Source organism: Zymoseptoria tritici, chromosome 2 (assembly GCF_000219625.1).
Source record: "Zymoseptoria tritici IPO323 chromosome 2, whole genome shotgun sequence".
Classification (NCBI taxonomy): domain Eukaryota; kingdom Fungi; phylum Ascomycota; class Dothideomycetes; order Mycosphaerellales; family Mycosphaerellaceae; genus Zymoseptoria; species Zymoseptoria tritici.
This window is the reverse complement of record NC_018217.1, coordinates 3,318,746-3,336,610: the sequence shown is the minus strand read 5'-3', so window position 1 is coordinate 3,336,610 and position 17,865 is coordinate 3,318,746. Positions and strand designations below refer to the sequence as shown.

The window sequence follows — 17,865 nt, the reverse complement described above, 5'->3', positions numbered from 1 at the left end:
GTCAGACACCCGCGGTGCAATTTGAGCGGGATCACGGAGGTACATCGGACTGTGGCGCTGTCTCCAGGGCATGAATGTCTTTGTCCTGACCACATGGCGGATCAGGAGAAGACCGGGACTGTCCGCGCGAGGTCGTCGGGCAGAAACAATACTAAGCTTACAGGACAAAGAAATGCGGACATGCCTTGGCATATCGCTATTATCCTACACTACTCACGCCGACGCCTTCTCCAATCGCCATCATCATCAACATCACGAAGAGAATACCATGGAGTTCATCACTTGCAGATCAACGACGCTGGGATCAAGACCAATCGAGGTTCTTCAGCCAATTCCGATATGCCAATGGCGGATACGACCCACTATCGTCCGAGTCGTTACGACAAACAGTGATTACAGCCCGTAGCACTGAAAGCTTCCCAAGATCTCCTGCGAAAGGCTGCACGACTGTCTTCCGTATCGAACGACGAAATCTGACCGAGTCGATCAACGACTTTCAAATGTTGTTCCGGGAGAACGGACTGAGGGTATGGACGGACAAGGGGCATTACATATTGATCAATACCATGTCTTTCCAGCAGTCATCTGTTCAATCTATCGTTGCATATACCCATGGAGCGTAGACCTAGCTTTTCAGGCTGGGAGGTTCGCTCAACCAACCAAGCCACCGATATAGGCGGACTGATTGTTTAGCAGATGCCTTGTGATCGAGTACAGGTACCTTGACTGAACAAGGAGAGATACGATAGATCTGGCGTTCTCGCCGTGGCATTGCGGACGATGCTCACGGTAAAGTTCTTCCACGGTGCTACTTCCCAAATAGGCAGCAATTTTTGACCACAAATCGACTCGGCATTGTCTTGCTTCATCGCCGCCAACAACACGGAGGTATGCACCAAATTATCTGCTTAACACAACGGACAGTATCACTGTGCCATACCGACCTTCTAGCCAACCCCATCTTCATTCACCAAGTCCGACAACTGCACCGAGCAGAATCGTAAAAGCTTTGTCCACAAACTACAATACTAAGCCCTTCGTCAAAGCCCAACAATCCCCAGTCCAAGTCACTTACCCACCGACAACAATACTAAGCAGATCCATCTTTCGCTCCACCGTCCACGCACTCGGCTCCATCACCGCCTCCCAATCTCCCTTCTCTTTCTTCTCATCAACCTCACCAAGAACTCAGCCAACCAAACAACGAAACGCACATCCCTCGGCAAAACCGAGACCATGGACTTCCCCAACCTACTTAACCTCGACTCCAACCCCATCAAAGTCAACTTCTCTCTTCACCCAGCAAACTCACCACACTCGCTAAGTATGCCTTCTCTCCCTTTCACACCCCACATGAACCTCGACTAACATCTTCAGATACCACCACCACACTCACCACCACCAACCAACCCACCACCCCAACCCCAACCAACAAAATGGCCATCTCCTCCAACACCACTTGCGCCCTCGCCCGCGGCCGCGTCAGCCCCGTCGCCATGTCCGGCTCCTGCTCCCTCCAGGGCCGCGTCAGCCCCGTCGCCATGTCCGGCTCCTGCACCCTCCAGGGCCGCGTGAGCCCGGTCGCCATGTCCGGCTCGTGCACCCTTCAGGGCCGCGTGAGCCCGGTCGCCATGTCGGGCTCTTGCTCTATGCAGTAGAGAATTCCTTCTCTACTGTGAAGTTGAGGGGATGACGGGATGAGACAGATGGTGCTGCTTGTTGGAGAACGTTTCGACTTATCCGACTTGCTTTGATTTTTTGCTTTGCTGGGAAAAAATTACTTCTTCTTGAGGATGATAGGTGATGCTTTTTGGGATAGAGATATGGGAATGAAGGGTCTTGGGATGTTTTTGCCTCTCGGCGGGAGTGTTCCAGGGCCAGAATGATTGCATTCCCGAGCGCGCGATTGAAGATTACGCTTCGACAATCCTTCTTGCGCTGCTTTTTTTACACTTACCTTGCGAGCTTGAGTATATACATACAGAACTCATTGTTTGCGTGGACTTCTCCTCTCGCTCAATCTCTTCGTTCTGCTGTGACCTGTTCAATGCTTTATCGGTGTGCGGACACCGAGCACTGGCTGGTCTTTGCCAAACTTTCGGCGCCGATATCGCAAATCTCCATTCGTGCGAGAAGTGCATGGCAAGAGAGTGCTTGTCGATGGCATGAGTCTTCGTTCCGCTGCTGAGTTGATCCAATCAATCGTCCACGCATGCTCGCTCCCTCATGTCTTCGCCGCCTTCATCATCGCTCGATACCGCTCAATGACCTCCATTCTTGCCTCTCCCAACTCCTCTCTCCTCTTCAAACTGCCACTCGCTCCGGGAACATTTGCAACCTCCACCTTCGCGCCATCCCTAACCTTGAATCTCTCCTTCGGCACGACCTTGATCGTAGGCGGCGCGAGCACAACATCATGCAGTCCTTTCGGCTTATCCCTTCTTTCCTTCAACACCGCCCAGGGATCTTCATCATCACTCACTTCACCGACCATCCGCGCCCTCTTGCCTTTGCGACCAACTGTGGAGAGTCGGACTTGTTGCCCGCCGTGTTCTGTTGCTAACTCCTCATCCTCATCCTCCTGTTGTTCTTGAAGCTCTTCCAATTTGTCCTTTCGTTTCTGCTCCTCTGTCCGCCATTCGGCGTACATCTTCTTCATCCTCTTCTCCGTCTTCGTGACTCGCTCTTGTCCTGCGCCTCCCTTCCTCGTGAGACCGCTCATGGGTAATGTCTGATTTACACGGGCAGCAAAGTCCGCGAGACGCTCGCCGGGCTGGATTTTGAGTTGTGCGGGTGGTGGTGCTGTTAGGAGGGCGGCTGCTGCGGCTGCTGCTTCTGTCTCTTTGGCCGGTGTTGACTTTCCTCCTGCAGCGGCCTTTGCGGTATCGTCTTCTAACTTCCGCTTCTTCTTCACGGCCTTTTTGCTTTCGCCATTGTCCAGTCCACTTCGCATCTTCTTGCCGGCGCTGAGATCCATGAGTCGGGCGAATGCTCGTGGTGTGTCGTCCGCTCCGTAGTCTGTTGTTCCGCCGCCATTTTGACGCTTTCGCTTGAGGTTCGGTTGATGTTCCTTTTGCGGTGCTTTTCTCTGTCCGCGCTTCAAGGACGTTTTCTCGGTCTTCTCGTAGTTCGGGAGTGGTTTCGCAAGGATGGTCGGAGGGAGGTTGAAGCTGTGTTTGTGGTCAGCGTAAGGTTGCGAAACAGTGTATACGACAATATGTACTTCTTCTGGTCGCCGTCATTGCGGCGCGTGTGTTTGTGAGGCATTTTGAGTGTTTGGCGTGAGATGTCGCAAAGATGATTTTTGTTCGAAGTCGGACTTGAGAAAGTTCAGCAAGTCGTGAACTCTGACCTCACGTTCCCCGCAGAACTCTCGGGGAAGATCTGGATCTCACAACCTCTCTCTCTTCCTCGACCTGTTGCTTGATCTGCTCGGAAATCTTCTCAATCGCATCGTCTGCTCTATGCCATTGGAGCTGAGCTTGGTGATTCCGTTCTCGAACCGGCAAAAAGATCTTACATTCGCTGCAAGACCATCGATCTGCACATGACAGATCGGACTCTGGAGCGTTTACAACATCTTTCTTCCTTCACCTCCAGCACACCACCGCCGACATGCCGCTTCCGTCAAGTCGCATGACCAAGCAGCCTGCAAAACCAACACGGTACTTCCCCGGCAAAGCGCTCGTCGAGGATGCCGCTTCAGACGAAGAGAGTGATTCAGACGAGGAGGAAGAGGCAGCACCAGCAAAAGCACCCGCACCCAAAGTGACCTCTTTTCCAAAGAAGCTCGCTGTCGACCTCGCCAACCCAAAGATCTCCACCGCCGAACCCCAAGCTGCTCAACCCGACGAAGAACTAGAAGGATTTGTGACGGCGTCCGAATCGTCAGACGAAGAGGATGCGCAAGATGGTGGAAAGGACGAGGGAGAGGAGGAAGAAGAAGACGACTACGACAGTTCATCAGAAGAAGACAGCTCATCAGACGACGAACCCAAGAAGCCGATGCTTGCGCCCAAATTCATCTCGAAAGCGAAACGCGCCCAACAACAGACCGATCCAGTCATTACAGCAGAAGACGAAGCACGAATACGACAGGAAAAAGCCGACGCCCTCCTCCAAGCACAAATCGAGCGCGACGCCGCATTGCGAGCTGCGGGCAAGAAAGCCTGGGACGACGACGACGTTGCGCCCGAGGATGAGGTGGACGATACAGACGACCTCGATCCTGAAGCTGAGCGAGCTGCGTGGAAGCTACGAGAACTGAAACGAGTACGACGCGACAGGGAAGCGTTGATCGCGAAGGAGAAGGAGCGGGAAGAAGTCGAGCGACGGCGGAACATGAGTACACCGGAGAGGGAAGCTGCGGACGCAGAGTTCATCGCGAAGCAAGAAGAGGAGCGAGCGGATAAGGGTAAGATGGGATATATGCAGAAGTACTTCCACAAAGGAGCATTCTTCAACGCGGATCAGGAGGATATGGATGAAGAGGTGCGGGCTGCGTTGAACAGAGATGTTGCTGGGAGGAAGTTTGTGGATGAGACGGGGGATAAGTCGCTGTTGCCGGAGAGTATGCGCATGAGGGATATGACGAAGCTAGGAAAGAAGGGCGGAACGAGGTATAGAGATTTGAAGAGTGAGGACACCGGCCGGTGGGGAGATCTTGGAGGGAGGAAGGCGAGAGATGGGGAGGGATTGGACGAGAGGTTTCGACCGGATGAGAGAGGTGGTGGGCTTGGCGGCAAGGAGACGACGGGAGCGAATTCGGCGCCTGTTGGGGAGAGGAGGAGGAGGGAAGATGACGGTGGGCGAGATGGAGAAGGGAAGAGGGCGAGGTTGGATTGATGGGATGAAAACAGTTGTTCAGTCGAGTTAGCGAGGCGTTAGAGGTTATGCATTTGCTACGGCGCTCAGAAGCCTAGAGCGGCGGGTTGTGTAGTAGGGATTGTCGATCAAGTCAAGTCCGTCTTCGATGCAGTATATGCGTTGTTTGCCTTCAAAATCTTAAGGTCCGGATTAATACTGCCTTATGGTCCGCGGACCGACTCCAATACTTTTAACCAACTCTATCAGTAATTCTATGCTCCAGTCTTCCTAAAGCCACGAGCAGTATTCACCTGTGCGTTTCATGATCGTTTTACTCTTTCAACATGTGCAAATCCGTCCACACAGAGCCGGCAGAACTTCGGCAGGCTCGATCGAACTGCCCCGCCACCAAAATGCAACGCGAATTGCTCACTCAACCCACTTGACCATTCTGCCATCCACCACGACCACATTCACTTACAATCCAAACGACTCCCGACATCACGCCGAATAGCGACATGCGTGACCATGGAGGAACTGATCGAGAAGTTGGTGGATGAGATTGGACTTGCAGGTGACAATGGTATGCGATACTCATCTTTTTTCGACTTCATCTGCAAAATTCATGGAGGGCGCGAGTTCGAGCGGACAGCAAGGCATTGCAAAAGAATTGGTACTTTGTCTGAGGGGAACTGACGAGATGCAGGATTTGCAGCGTCAAGACTGGAGCCAATTGTCCGCACGTACTACGAGGAAAAGAACAAATCGACAGCACCAGACCAGAATCACCCACCAAGCGTTGACGGCGACTCAACCGGAAACGCGCAAGATGAGCCAACTGTCGTCGATGAGCCATTGCTCCTTTCTATCATCGATCAACTGGCACAGCATGAGCACATTGAGATAAAGCCGGACGAATCTCAAACCGAAAACGCTTCACCACTCCAATCAACCCTCTACGCTTCAGAAGAACAAGTCTGGAAGTCCATCACCGGCCATGGCATCGACACGGCTCGGATACCCATCAGGCAATGGGAACTTCTCCTGGTCATCGCCGCCGCAGGTAGAGCAGGTATCACTCAACCTACCGCAACCAGGCAGACTGATCAAGATAAACGCTCGGTTCCTCTACGCACCGACCGACTCACGGAGAATGGCTACATCACCAAGGAACCCGTCAGTGCTTCCGGACAGAAGACCAGTTTCCTTCGACTCAAGCGATTTGCGGGAGAGCAGGTCACGCAAGGTACGGATCCGATGATCATTGGCAGCAAGAAGCCCATGATATTCTACTCCTCTTGGTTCGATGAGACGATGCGCATGTTGCGGGAGAATGGTGGTATCAAAACCATGGACGACTTGCGCACTGGCATTGGTATCCACGCGATGTCTCGAGAGACCAAGATCTACCTGCGTGCCATTCATCGACTTGCCGAAAATGGCTGTATTCGCCGCCTCACTGCGCGAGTCCAAGATGCAGAGGGCAATCTGGTCAGCATGCGGACTGGACCTCCGAGGACTGCTCGTGCAATCCAATTGCTGCGCGAACCTAACAACGAAGATCGCATCGCTTGGACGAGACATGGGAATGTGAAGGATAAGATTGACTCCGATTCTGATGCCGATGGTGATGCTGAGGCGTTCGGCGAAAACGGCGCTGGAGGCGATGGGAATGCTGCCGAAAGTGGGACGCAGCGCGATCCAGACAGTATTGCTGCAGTGCACCTTACGAAACGTATGAGAATACGGCAAAAGGCTCAGGAGAAGGCAAAGGCGAAATCGAGGGCGAAAAAGGCTGCGGGCAGGGAGATGTCCAAACGTGGCTCGTACAAGAAGCGAGACAAGGACTTGGATGAGGATATCGTCGACGACGATGAAGAACTCATTTTCGACGACGATGCGGATGATGATGTCGAGGACGGTGCGGATGATGATATCGAGGACGATGAAGGACAGCCTTCGGAGACGAACACAATGCCTTCGACGCGAAAGAGACGTTCCTCCGGTAAGCGAGTGTCCTATCTGGTCCCCACCGCCGGAGAACTCGACTCAGGTTCCGAGTCCGAGAAAGCTGGAGAGCCTGACGCAGATCAAGCTCTTATGACAACGCCGTCGGGGAAGCGACAGAGGAAGAAGACTGCGAAGGCGGCTGAGTATGAGACATTGCTCGCAGATCGTGGGCATCGTCGTACTCGCCGAATGTCGACCCCAGACGACGACCTTGCGGTCGATACCAACTCACCACAACCTGTCGATGAAGATGATGCAGCTCCACACGCGAACTCTGAATCGAACTCTGCCAACCCAGCGATGCTGCCGAATGCATACCCGTACATCAGCATCCTTGACGACGCTCTGGAGTTCACACCGCTTGACAGTGATGGCAACATTGGACCTTCCCTCGGCTCGGACTGGAGACTGCCAGGAGACGCGAATTCGAAGAGGCGAGGACCCCGAGGACCCTACAGAAAGAAAGATGCAGCTAGCCGTGGGAATGTACCGAAAGTCAAGAAGCGCACCGAAATTCCCGAAGAAGAGTACGAGGAATTTGACAAATTCGCCCAACTGACCGCCGAGCGAAAGATTCGATCAGAACTCAGCTCCAGCAGGAAGCGTGATGCTACCCAAGCACAGCTTTCCACCTCTCCTCAACGATCCGTCAAGACCGCGCGCCTGACTCCCACGGAGGCCCCATCAATGCCCACGGAAGACCTCCCAGCAGACCGAGTCGCATTTCTCAAATCCGCCATCCTCACCCGCAGCGAACCCGGAATCTACATCAACCCACCAGGTGCTCGCAATCTCAAACTCGAAAATTTCGTCTCCCGTGGACGACCTAGGAATACGCTCATTGCGGTCATCAAGACGGAACGATTGAGGGAGATGGAGTGGTTCGAGGATGTCGGTGGGCCTAGGTTTGCGCCGAAGAGTAGCCGGAGGAGGACGGCGAGGATTGGGGCTGGACTGGATGTGAAGAAGGGGCAGGAGCTTGTTGTACCACCAGTGCAAGGGCGTGATGCTGGACTAGTCCAAGAACCTGCTACGCCGGCAGTACAGAGGCCCGTCACGCTACAAGTTCAGGAGCCTGTTGCACCGCGAGTTCAGGAGCTTGATGCTGGACAAGTCCAACAGTCTGCTACGCCAGCAGCCCAAAAGCCTGTCGCGCCTCCGCCCCAAGAGGCTACAGCTCCAGCGACTCAGCAGGTTGTTTCTATATCCGTTCCACAGCCTGTGGAGCCACCATCCCAGGCTTCAAACGAGGTGACTGATGCGCCGATCCAAGAATCTGCCGCGAGTCCAGTCCGGACTTCGAACGAGGCACCATCTGGCCCACCTAAGAAGAAGCAGAAAAGAAACCCAATACCCAATGCGGCCGCTGCTTTTACCGGTGTGGGTGCTTTTCAGGCCAGTGTGCCAGCTTCGTCTGGAAGTGAGAGAGCAACCCAAGCTACGTTCCCCGGGCCGACCACGACACAAACCAAATTCGTCGAGCCAGGTACATACAGCAGGTTTCGCTTGGGACAAGGCAGCGTCCAGCCGACGGAATCGTCGTCAACTTTTTCAAATCCCGTTGAGAATGAGGCTAGTCCCATGTTTGGTGTGCTGCTGAACGATAGACCCAGACCTCCTATTGCTCCTGGCACTCCGGCCGCTCCGAACGCTTTCCCGACGCAGAGAAGCTCAGCGCAAGCGGCACTGAATGCACTGGCGGGCACGAAGTCCGGAACGCTGATGTCCACTGAAAAGCCCAATGCTAACCCTCCTGCGACGTATCCCACGCACGGTGGTCCTTCAGCGCCATCTCTTGTCTACCCGACCGCAGTCAACCCCACTCCAGCAACCCAGATCACCGCGACCGCAACCGCATACACCGCTCACCCGCCATTTCCAATCGAATCAAATCAACCAACCCTCAACCCTCCCCCAGCCTTTACCCATCCACCTCTCCTCCCAATCGACGACGACGACATCCTCTTCAAAATCTTCCCCTCGCCCGCCACACGCCTCACAGCTCTCAACAACGAAATCGCCGCCCTTCAGAAGAAACGTGGCCTCAAACCCGAAAAGGACCGCGTTCGCATGGAGGCCCTGATACGAGAACAATTTCGCAGTCGACAGGATGCCTTGAATGGATTTGAATCCTGGGTGGGGGAGGAGTTGAAGTGGCTGGAGGCGAAGGAGGGTGAGGAGGAGTTGTCGAGGGAAGAGAAGGGGAGGGTGGAGCTTTTGAGGCAGCACTTCGCTGCACTTGCTGAGAAGGAAGGTGCTGGGATGGGAGCTGATCCGCCTGTGACTCCAGCGAAGAGTACGACCGCGGGTGCAGTGAGCTCTGGTGGAAACACCTTGTCGACGAAGCAGAGTCTGATCGTCAAGTTTCCGTCACCGCGTGGGAAACTTACCGCTGCGACAAATTCTGCCAATGCCGAGCCTGCGCCCAGCGACGGACCAACGATGGATATTTTGACACCAGCTCAGGCTTCGGTCACTGCTACGCCAGTCGTCGAAGGCAGCGCGGCCAATGCTACAGTCACTCAGCAGAGCAGTGAGCCCCCTCAGAAGGTCGAGACATTCAACAAGGAGTACGTGCTCGCACATCCAGGCGAAGACTTTTACCACCGCGGTTTCGGGCGGTACTCTCGCGGCAAGAAACCTGTTGGTGGCGCGAAGACTGCCAAAGTCGTCAAGACGACCCCGAATGGAGCACAATCGCCAGTGCCTGCGCCTCAGGTCGATCTGTCCTTGACGACGGCGGGCACATCCACGTCGTTGGCTCAGTCTACTGACACGACCGCGCGACCACCAGCTGCAGTCAACGAGACGCCCGCAGTGCAGACATCCACCGTCCCTACCTCGACTGCTACTATTGCAACACCACTCCACGGCCAAGCAGGCTACGCCCCTCCACCAACTTACGATAAAGCGTATGTGGACGCCCGTCCGTTCGAGGAGTTCTACCATCGTGGAGGAGGTCGATACTGCAAGGGACCAAAGCCCAAGCAGCTGAAGCATAGACCGAAGTGGGATGTTGCTATATCTACTAAGGCGGCAAGTGGGCCCTCGGTGTTAAGTGCCGAAGCGCAGTCGCATCCAGCGATGGCAGCAACTGGTAAGAACGTCGATCAGCCTACAGCGTCTGCTCCGATTGTCGGTACGCTTGCAAAACCTGGAACAAGCGCAGTCGAGCCGGAGAAGGATACTGCCGCCGGAGCAGCTGATCAGTCGGCATCAACAGTCAACACATCACTGTCCGCGGCGAACGGCGCTTCCTTTGTAACTGATGAGGTGAACGATTCGCAGTCGCCAGCCGGTCTCACGCCGATTCCGCCCCTTCCGAAGGTCGCGGTCGAACCGCCGAGAACAACCATGGCCGGCGGAGTTCCAACCTATACCTACGACTACGTCCTCGCACATCCAGATGAAATCTTCCACAACCGCGGCAATGGCAACTATGCACGCGGACCGCATCCAGCAAACATAGCATACGTCGCATACGCGGGGCGGAACAACCCAAGCGCGAGCACTCCCCATATCCCGGGGGTCGCTGAGAAGCCACCATCGACTTCCAAATCTGGGGAGGCATTGTTCTCGGCAGCCTATGTCAACTCTCACCCAGACGAGACTTTCCACCATCGCGGTGGTGGGAGATGGGCTAGGGGCATGCCTCCTGCGAGTAGTGCTTTGAGAACTACTGTGCGTGGTCCTGGAGGCAGGAAGGATGCACTGACGGGTGCAAGACCTGCGAAGCGATCGACTGCTACGCCGAGGGCGCCCGTGTTTGGCACTCCACGGCCGGCTGTTGTGGTTGCGACACCGGTGCAGGTTTCTCCGTTGTTGAACATCTTCCGACCGTACAGTCAGAGCTCAACACCTGTGGCTCAGAAGCCAGATGCGGCAGTTGTGGCTGGCACTGACGGCGCGGTCAAGGACACAGATGAGGTGGCGGCGGAAGATTTGGAGATGAGCATTACCGACAATGCTGAAGCTGGTAACGAGGACGCCGAGGGCGACGCTGACATTGATGCCGGTATCCCTGCGCTCGATCAGGACACCACTATTGACCCCGAGTGGGCACCAACGGCTGACATCGAGGAGGACGACCCCATGATCGAAGACGAGTGGACTCCTTCCGGCAGCACGCCACGAAAATATCCCCGCAAACCACCACGCCCGGCCGGAGTCAATCCCATCCAGGACTTTCCACTCGACGAATCGGTGATTGTCAAGTCTAATCTGGTCAGTGTGGTCGTACCAACGGCCAATCCTGCGCCTGTCCCTCAGCGAATCTTCAAGAAGAAGCCTCTCAAAGCTCGCGACCACGGCAGCTCGTCCGATGGGTCCGAGTCCGATGGAGACGTCTCCGCAGAGCAGGCGAAGATGCAAGGATCCATGCAGCTTGCGAGCTATCGCCATGATCTCCATGCTGCGATGCAGCCGAAGACTGACAAATCGAGAATTTCGCGGCGACTGCGCTTTGATGTGCCAAGACACAAGAAGAGCTTCTCGGAGTATATTAGCTCGCTGGTCGACCATTATGAACGCCAACATGCTGCTTTGCTGATGTGCCCTGCACAAGTCTTTTATGAGAACTCTGGTACTTTCGCAACAGTGGCGATTGTTGCTCCTTCTCAGCCAGCCAAGCCGATGGAGGACCAGTTCCAAGACGTGGCTGAGAAGCCGAGCGCTGCACGTACAGGAGGCCGCAAGCTGAGACCGCTTCTACCAGCAGAACAGGGAATGCTTGTCAAGCTCAATGTTCCCAATCTCGAGTCTCTCGATCTGGATTCTTCCGATTCCTCATCGAACGAGCAGACCGAGCTGCAGGAAAGATCGGTCACGACTTTGGGCGCCAACCAGGTCGCCGGAACTAAGATATCCAAGATCACTGGCAAGGCGAAACGTGCCTACAACCGAAAGCCGAAGCAAGTGTCCTTTCAGCAACCGCTTGATGACGCCGGAGAGGATCCATCTTTTGTGGAGGACGATGCTGCGCTGGAGGAGTCCGAGGAAATGGATGATAGCGATGCAGCGTCGGATGGGCCCGGGCCTGATGCAGCATCGAAGCTGGCGCGAAAGAGGAGGCAACAGCCCAAGCTGGCGTCTGGAGACATTCGAAAGCGAGATCGCCAGAGTGGTGCCTTGTTCAAGGATGGAGATCGCCTGGTGGTCGCATATGCGTTGGTCGCATCTCTTTGCGGCGGCATCAACCAAGATCGTCTTAACTGGAATCTCGTCGCTCATGCGTTGAGCTTCCGATATGATGGCGAGTTCTTGCGACGTCGATGGGTGCATGTCCGGAGGAATCGCACCGAGGAAGTTCAGAAGATCAGGGACGCCATTCATGAGCCGTTCTTGGAGGCCTACGAGAGCAACAAACTGCCGCGAGTTGACTTTGCGAATCTCGCCAATACGGATTGGCCAGCTCTCTTCGATTGGGTGTTTGAGCACATCACGCCTCTGGTACCTGCGACTGGAACTACTGGACCGCGCCAGCGAGTCGAGCAACCGAAACAGCCGGACCTACTCGCCACACGAGCTGCGGTGATTGAGAACTTCCAGATCGAGGAGCCTGCCGCGCCGTACAGTCTGCGCTTGGATGAGTACTTTGCCGCCACGACCGACGTTGCACGGAAGTATTTGGCGACTAACTTTCACTACGGTGTTCCGCTCACCCGACAATTGAAACCTGGAGATGAGGCGATTGACAATCTTCTGCTGCTAAAGTCTTGGGTCCGCGCTGTGGCCGTCACGAAGGCACGCTACTATAATGCTGAAGCGGCGGCGAAGAAGCTCCGCATGTTCAACCCCAACCTCTTGCAAAAGGTCACCACGTGGATGATTGAGAACCACATCTTTGCCCAGGAGAAAAAAGGTCGTCATCTCCCCGGTCGGAACTTCCAAGTCCACAACGATGTGCTCGCTCAGTTCCGCCGCTGGCCTGCTCGTCCTGATGAGTCTCGCTTCCTCCGCTTTGTCGCCCAAGCGTGGTCGACTATCAGCGCCCACTTCGAGTACAACAATACTCTCGACTTGATTCCCGCTGCTACCGATCCAGAGTACCTCGTCCTCACGAATATGGTTGCTCAAGGCCTGATCCGCGTCAAGACCATGCTCCCAGCCATCACCGACGACTTCGACGCTCCGTTCCCTCGTCTATCACCGTGGGGCTACTGCGGCGACTCCTACGAGACGAAAAAAGTCGACATGTCCCGCCTGCGCTTTCCGATCGTCTACGAGAAAACTCCGAATTTCTCTCCTCACCACGGCTTACGAGCGAATGTCCCGATCCCGCTATACCCTCCGTTGCCATTCCCAGGCGAACAAACTCTCGGTCCACGCATCCCATTCTGGGTCGACATCCATGGTAATCTTATTCATGATGTATGGGATATGGTGTTGAGGAGTTTGTTGCATTTGTTGGTTTTCAGACCTGGTGTGACGCCGAGGGGCATGGCGGTGTTTCATGGGGAGAAATTGTGGGAGTGGGAGATTTTATTGGCGTTGGGGTGGTTGGAACGGACGGGTGTAGCTGTGAGAGATCGGAGAGGGGGATGGGCTGCGGGACCGTTTTGGTTCTGTGCTTTTTCGAGGGATGTGGCGGTTTGGGAAGGGCCGGAGGTTTGAGAGAGGGATGTGGTTGGGAAGGTGTGGATGGAGCATGGGTGGGAAGACCTGTTTTGTGAAGCAGGATGCTATTGTATGTATGGACGTGAGCTTGATAATTTGGGGGCCCCAGACGAACAGACGATCCAGCAGGCCGGCAGTGCATTCGGATTACGGACACCAAGCGACACAGATCAGTGAACAGGATGTCCACAAGGCTCGAGCGTAATTGTTTCGCACTCCTGAACTGTTCATTTGTCGCTCAGCTAACCAACGAGCACGGCGAAAGCAGAAGCAGCAACCAGAACCCACAACGAAGCCCTTCTAGTCGAAGCAATGCCCTCGTCGTCAGAGCCTCCTCCTCCACCGGAATCACTGCCATCCATCGACCCAGGTCCATCACCAGCCCCACTCTCCTCACTAATCCTCACCCCAACCTCACTCCTCGCATTCTCCGGAACATCGACCATTGCTCCTTCCCTACCCGCTGTGCTAGAAGGATGCCCCGTCGACCCTTCTACGCACAATGTTTCATCGCCATCGAAGCCAACCTCCGCCACTTTCCTCCACAACACCTCCTGCGACGCCAACATATCCACCATATACCACAACCTACAATCCGCCGCTTCATACAAATACTGCAGTGGCGTAACACTCTCATCTCCCATCCGAATCGAATTCCGGTAATTCACCGCTGTGGCGCCCGCAACCGCACGATCGACGGCTTGCAAGGCGCCCTCGATCGTGTTGGCTCCGAAGTCCGCCGCGAATGTTTGCGCCGAGATGGGAGTTAGGGTTGCGCCTCCACCGGCAAGGAGGGCGATGGCTTCGAAGGATCCGAGTTGGCCGCCTTTGATGCCGCCGACGCCTTGCATTGGACCTGTTTGAGGGCGCCCGCCAAGCACGACTTGGCGCACGGGACCGTCGGGAGCGGCGGACTTGAGGAATTCGGAGAATAGAGCGCAGGCGGAGGCGCAGGCGCCGTCTTGCAGGAGGATGATGTTTTCGGCCGAGAAGACTTCGTCGGTGCGGGGGTTGAGGCGGGTGAGGTATATTGGAGCGGTCTGTTGGGAGTCGGTGTAGTTTGGTCGAGAGAGTTTGGTGAATGAGGCGGATTCGAGAGATGGAACGCTGACGGGGCCGTAGAAGTCGCACCAGGAGGTGAAGGAGGAGGTGGTGAGGTCGAGATGTTGGGTGGAGTCGAAACCGAAGGTGCCGAAGGAGGGGCGGAGGTCGGAGAGGAGGTCGGCGGAGGGCGAGGTGGTGTAGAAGGATGTTACGGTTGAGCCGATGAGGTTGAAAAGGGGGTGGGCGCGGAAGTTGGAGAGGTCGGAGGGGAGAGGGGCGGAGGGGAAGAGTTGGCGGAAGATTTCGTGGGGGAGGTAGCCTAGACCGCCACCTGGGAGGGGTGATGTTAGCATGGTTCAGAAATGTCGAGTGGAGATTGATTACCGTTGCCTCGAAGATCGATGATCAATCGAGACCGACCATCTGCGCTCGCCTCATCGAGGAAGGACGCAAGTGCCTCGATATACTCATCCACAACAGCAAGATCTATCTCCAGCGTTGCAATATCCGTCAGTCCAACTGCGAAGGTCGGCAGGACCAGTATCGCCAAGTCATCGTCAGATTCAGAAAAGTACCCAACCAGCGATCCGTCACTGGTGTTGACCGACGGTTGTGGAAAGCCCGGGCTGATCAGACTGTCATCGGCCTGCTTCTTCACGAGGGTGTGCCTTGGGTGATGGACAGCAACTTGGGGACCAGTGCGGCTCTTGGCCCAACTCATCATCTCCTCCGTGGCCTCTCCAGTCGACAAAGCTGATTCGTAGACTCCGCGGAGCTCGGAGGGTTGGCTACAGCATCGTTCGAACAAGCTTTCTCCGTCTGTGAGACCTTGGAGTGACAGCCCAGTGACATTTGAGCGAGCGATGGTCTGCAGCACTTGTTCTGAGCCGTTGTTGAATGTAAGAGTTGTGTCGCCAATTCCTTCGAACAGGATGCCTGGTACTGCGAAGTTGCCGTTTTCGTAGTATCCGTCCGAGAGTGCACGGGCGAAGAGCTGGTTGTAATTTGCGTCAGGATCATGAAACGATCCTGTCAAAGCTGCTTGTTCGAGGAGATAGTCCTGCACATTGCCGCCGTTGATCTGTGAGATTGTTGACGGATCAGACGAACCTCCTCCAGCCGACAGAGCAGCAGCGTCTCTCGCAGCAAAGATCTCCGGCATTTCACTTCCGTCCGACGAAACTGAGATCAGATTGAACGGCACACCATTTTGCGCTCTCCTGAAGCCGAAGACACCCACAATATCCGGTATATACACCAAGTGGCCATCATACGCGGAAGCAAAGAGTCGAGCAACATCCAGCTGGAAGTCGTATTCATTGTCGTAGAAATCGGTATTATTCAGGCGATCCTCGAGAATTGTGAGTCCTCCGAGGAGATCAATTGGAGGGTATAGTCGAGCGGCGATGTCCCTGGCGTTGAGATAGTCGAGATCGCCTTGGAATTCGATAAATGTTCTCAGACCTGCTAGTTGAGATTGAAGGACCTTCGTGGATCGTAGTGGTACGGAACGCAAGCAGGCGAGAGCGAGGTCTGCAGAGACGAAGTCATCGTATGCAGAGCTCAACTGCGCACATGGAGAAGAGCCTTGTCGGGCGTGGAGTAGGAATGGCGTTGCGCTTGCGAGGGCGGCGATTGCCAAAGTGAGAAGTCGTTGCATGTCGTTGATGAGGAAGCACCACGACGGTGAATTCTAAAGGAAGACATGGCGAGTTCATATGCACGCCCATAGGATCCGCGTTCCATCACCGAGAAGAGCGAAGGAAGCGCCGCACGCCCTGGAAGTCCTTGGCCAAGACGAAAGTGGAGAGTTGTAAGCGCCTATCGGCCAATCTATCCACTGCGCTCCAGTTTTGTGGATACTCTTCTCGAAACCGACCTTGCACGTTGGCTGTGCTGAATCTTTGCGGCTGCGACGGCATTCCAAGCCTAGTGTTAGCATCGCCTCACTTCGTTGCAGATGTTCAACTTGATCGAATCCTCACGAGCACAGCTAGCTCATTGGCAGAGAGCATGCATGTCGGACGGCCACGATGGAGAATTGAAAATATGCGGCAGATCCACAGCAGTCGAGAGAGGAACAAAGGAACTTTTAAGCATTGCGATCCCAGTCACAACAGCTGGAGTCGATGGCAATCCTTTGTTCACCATCAGCGTATTGACACCCAAATCAAGACACCAGTTTTTTCGGGTTTCACTCACAATGATCCATTCTTCTCAACTTCCTCTTCGCCTTGCCACTCGTGGCTCCGTTGCGTAAAAGTGCAAACATGTCAAGCAAATACAGCGAGATCCCCGACGAAGATGCAAGAAACTCGGGAGAAGAAGAACACCACCCGATCATCCAACGCCTCACATTCCTGCAACGGACTCGCCGACGACTAGCGCCAACACCGACGTGCATGCTCACCGTCTGCGTGATCCTCCAGACAATAGTCATCGTCCTCCTTTCCATCTCCGCTTTGCAATCAGATCCAACGGACGACATCAAATGCCAACACAAACTCGCCTTCGAGGCAGCCTACGGCCCACAAGATCTCCGCTTTCAAAGTGTCGCGCATGAATTCGATCATCTGTGGGAGGGAATGGAAGGTAACTCCACCACTTTGGATTTGGAGGATCCGAGGCTGGATGGAGAATTGATGGAGACTTCGATTTCGATGTGAGTCCTTCCGTCGCTGTGGCATCAGGAGGATGTCTTCTGACTTGAGATCCAGGTTTCATCAACTACACTGCCTCTCCTCAATGAGACATGCCATCCAAATGGCCCGCGATGGGAAAGATCCTGGGCTGGATTATCATGATAATGGGCATTGGCCGCATTGTTTGGATTACCTGCACAAGGTGAGTGATCCGCATACTGCCTTGCTGATGATCGTGCTGACAGGACGTAGACGATTCTCTGCTGGGCGGACGGCACGCCAGAGAGGTATCCTATGAATCCCGATGGTAGTTTTATTCATTTCATCGACGGCACGAGAGATATCAGGCAGTGTGGTGATAGTCGGAAGTTGATTGACATGATGAATGATGCTGGGAAGCAGGTCGGGGCGAAGGCATTTACCGGTGCGTCGGCTTGGTGAGGGCCAAGAAGGGAGGAGAGAACAGCACATCGACAAGGTCGTCGAGGATTGACCAGCTCTTCTGTTCAGGGGATGTGCTTGTAGTTCTGGGGCATTGTTTCGTAGACCCCTTCAATGGCGTAATCGTTGCGAGTATCTGCTCATGCAGTTCCCGGTAGTCTTCAATCAAGGTCGAGCTCGATCGCGGTAGTTACGCTCTCTGCGCAATCCTCACTGCTGATCTCCAAGTTTTACGGTGTCATTTGACCCAAATCAAAGGAAATGTGTATAAGGTATGATCATGTAATCAAGAGAAACTCCTTGGAAG

At 54.8% G+C, this 17,865-nt stretch overlaps 4 protein-coding genes across 4 annotated transcripts; 2 read left to right on the top strand and 2 right to left on the bottom strand.

Moving 5' to 3' along the window:
• Positions 1–2,224: 2,224 nt before the first annotated feature.
• On the bottom strand, positions 2,225–3,267 carry MYCGRDRAFT_36159 (uncharacterized protein; the record flags this gene model as incomplete). The annotated part of the gene is made up of 2 exons (XM_003855124.1): positions 2,225–3,170; positions 3,224–3,267. 2 exons carry the CDS (start codon positions 3,265–3,267, stop codon positions 2,225–2,227), a joined length of 990 nt encoding a protein of 329 aa, XP_003855172.1.
• A 369-nt stretch (positions 3,268–3,636) lies between these two features.
• Positions 3,637–4,845, top strand: MYCGRDRAFT_37439 (uncharacterized protein; the record flags this gene model as incomplete). Its single annotated transcript, XM_003855249.1, has 1 exon — positions 3,637–4,845. The coding sequence occupies one exon, from the start codon at positions 3,637–3,639 to the stop codon at positions 4,843–4,845; it is 1,209 nt and encodes a 402-aa protein (XP_003855297.1).
• A 9,412-nt stretch (positions 4,846–14,257) lies between these two features.
• On the bottom strand, positions 14,258–16,135 carry MYCGRDRAFT_108321 (uncharacterized protein; the record flags this gene model as incomplete). Its single annotated transcript, XM_003855123.1, has 2 exons — positions 14,258–14,806; positions 14,860–16,135. Coding segments are annotated over 2 exons (1,824 nt in total), but the record flags the coding sequence as incomplete, so codon positions are not given.
• Positions 16,136–16,745: 610 nt separating this feature from the next.
• MYCGRDRAFT_91176 (uncharacterized protein) lies at positions 16,746–17,558 on the top strand (the record flags this gene model as incomplete). The annotated part of the gene is made up of 3 exons (XM_003855250.1): positions 16,746–17,137; positions 17,193–17,319; positions 17,370–17,558. 3 exons carry the CDS (start codon positions 16,746–16,748, stop codon positions 17,556–17,558), a joined length of 708 nt encoding a protein of 235 aa, XP_003855298.1.
• Positions 17,559–17,865: the final 307 nt, after the last annotated feature.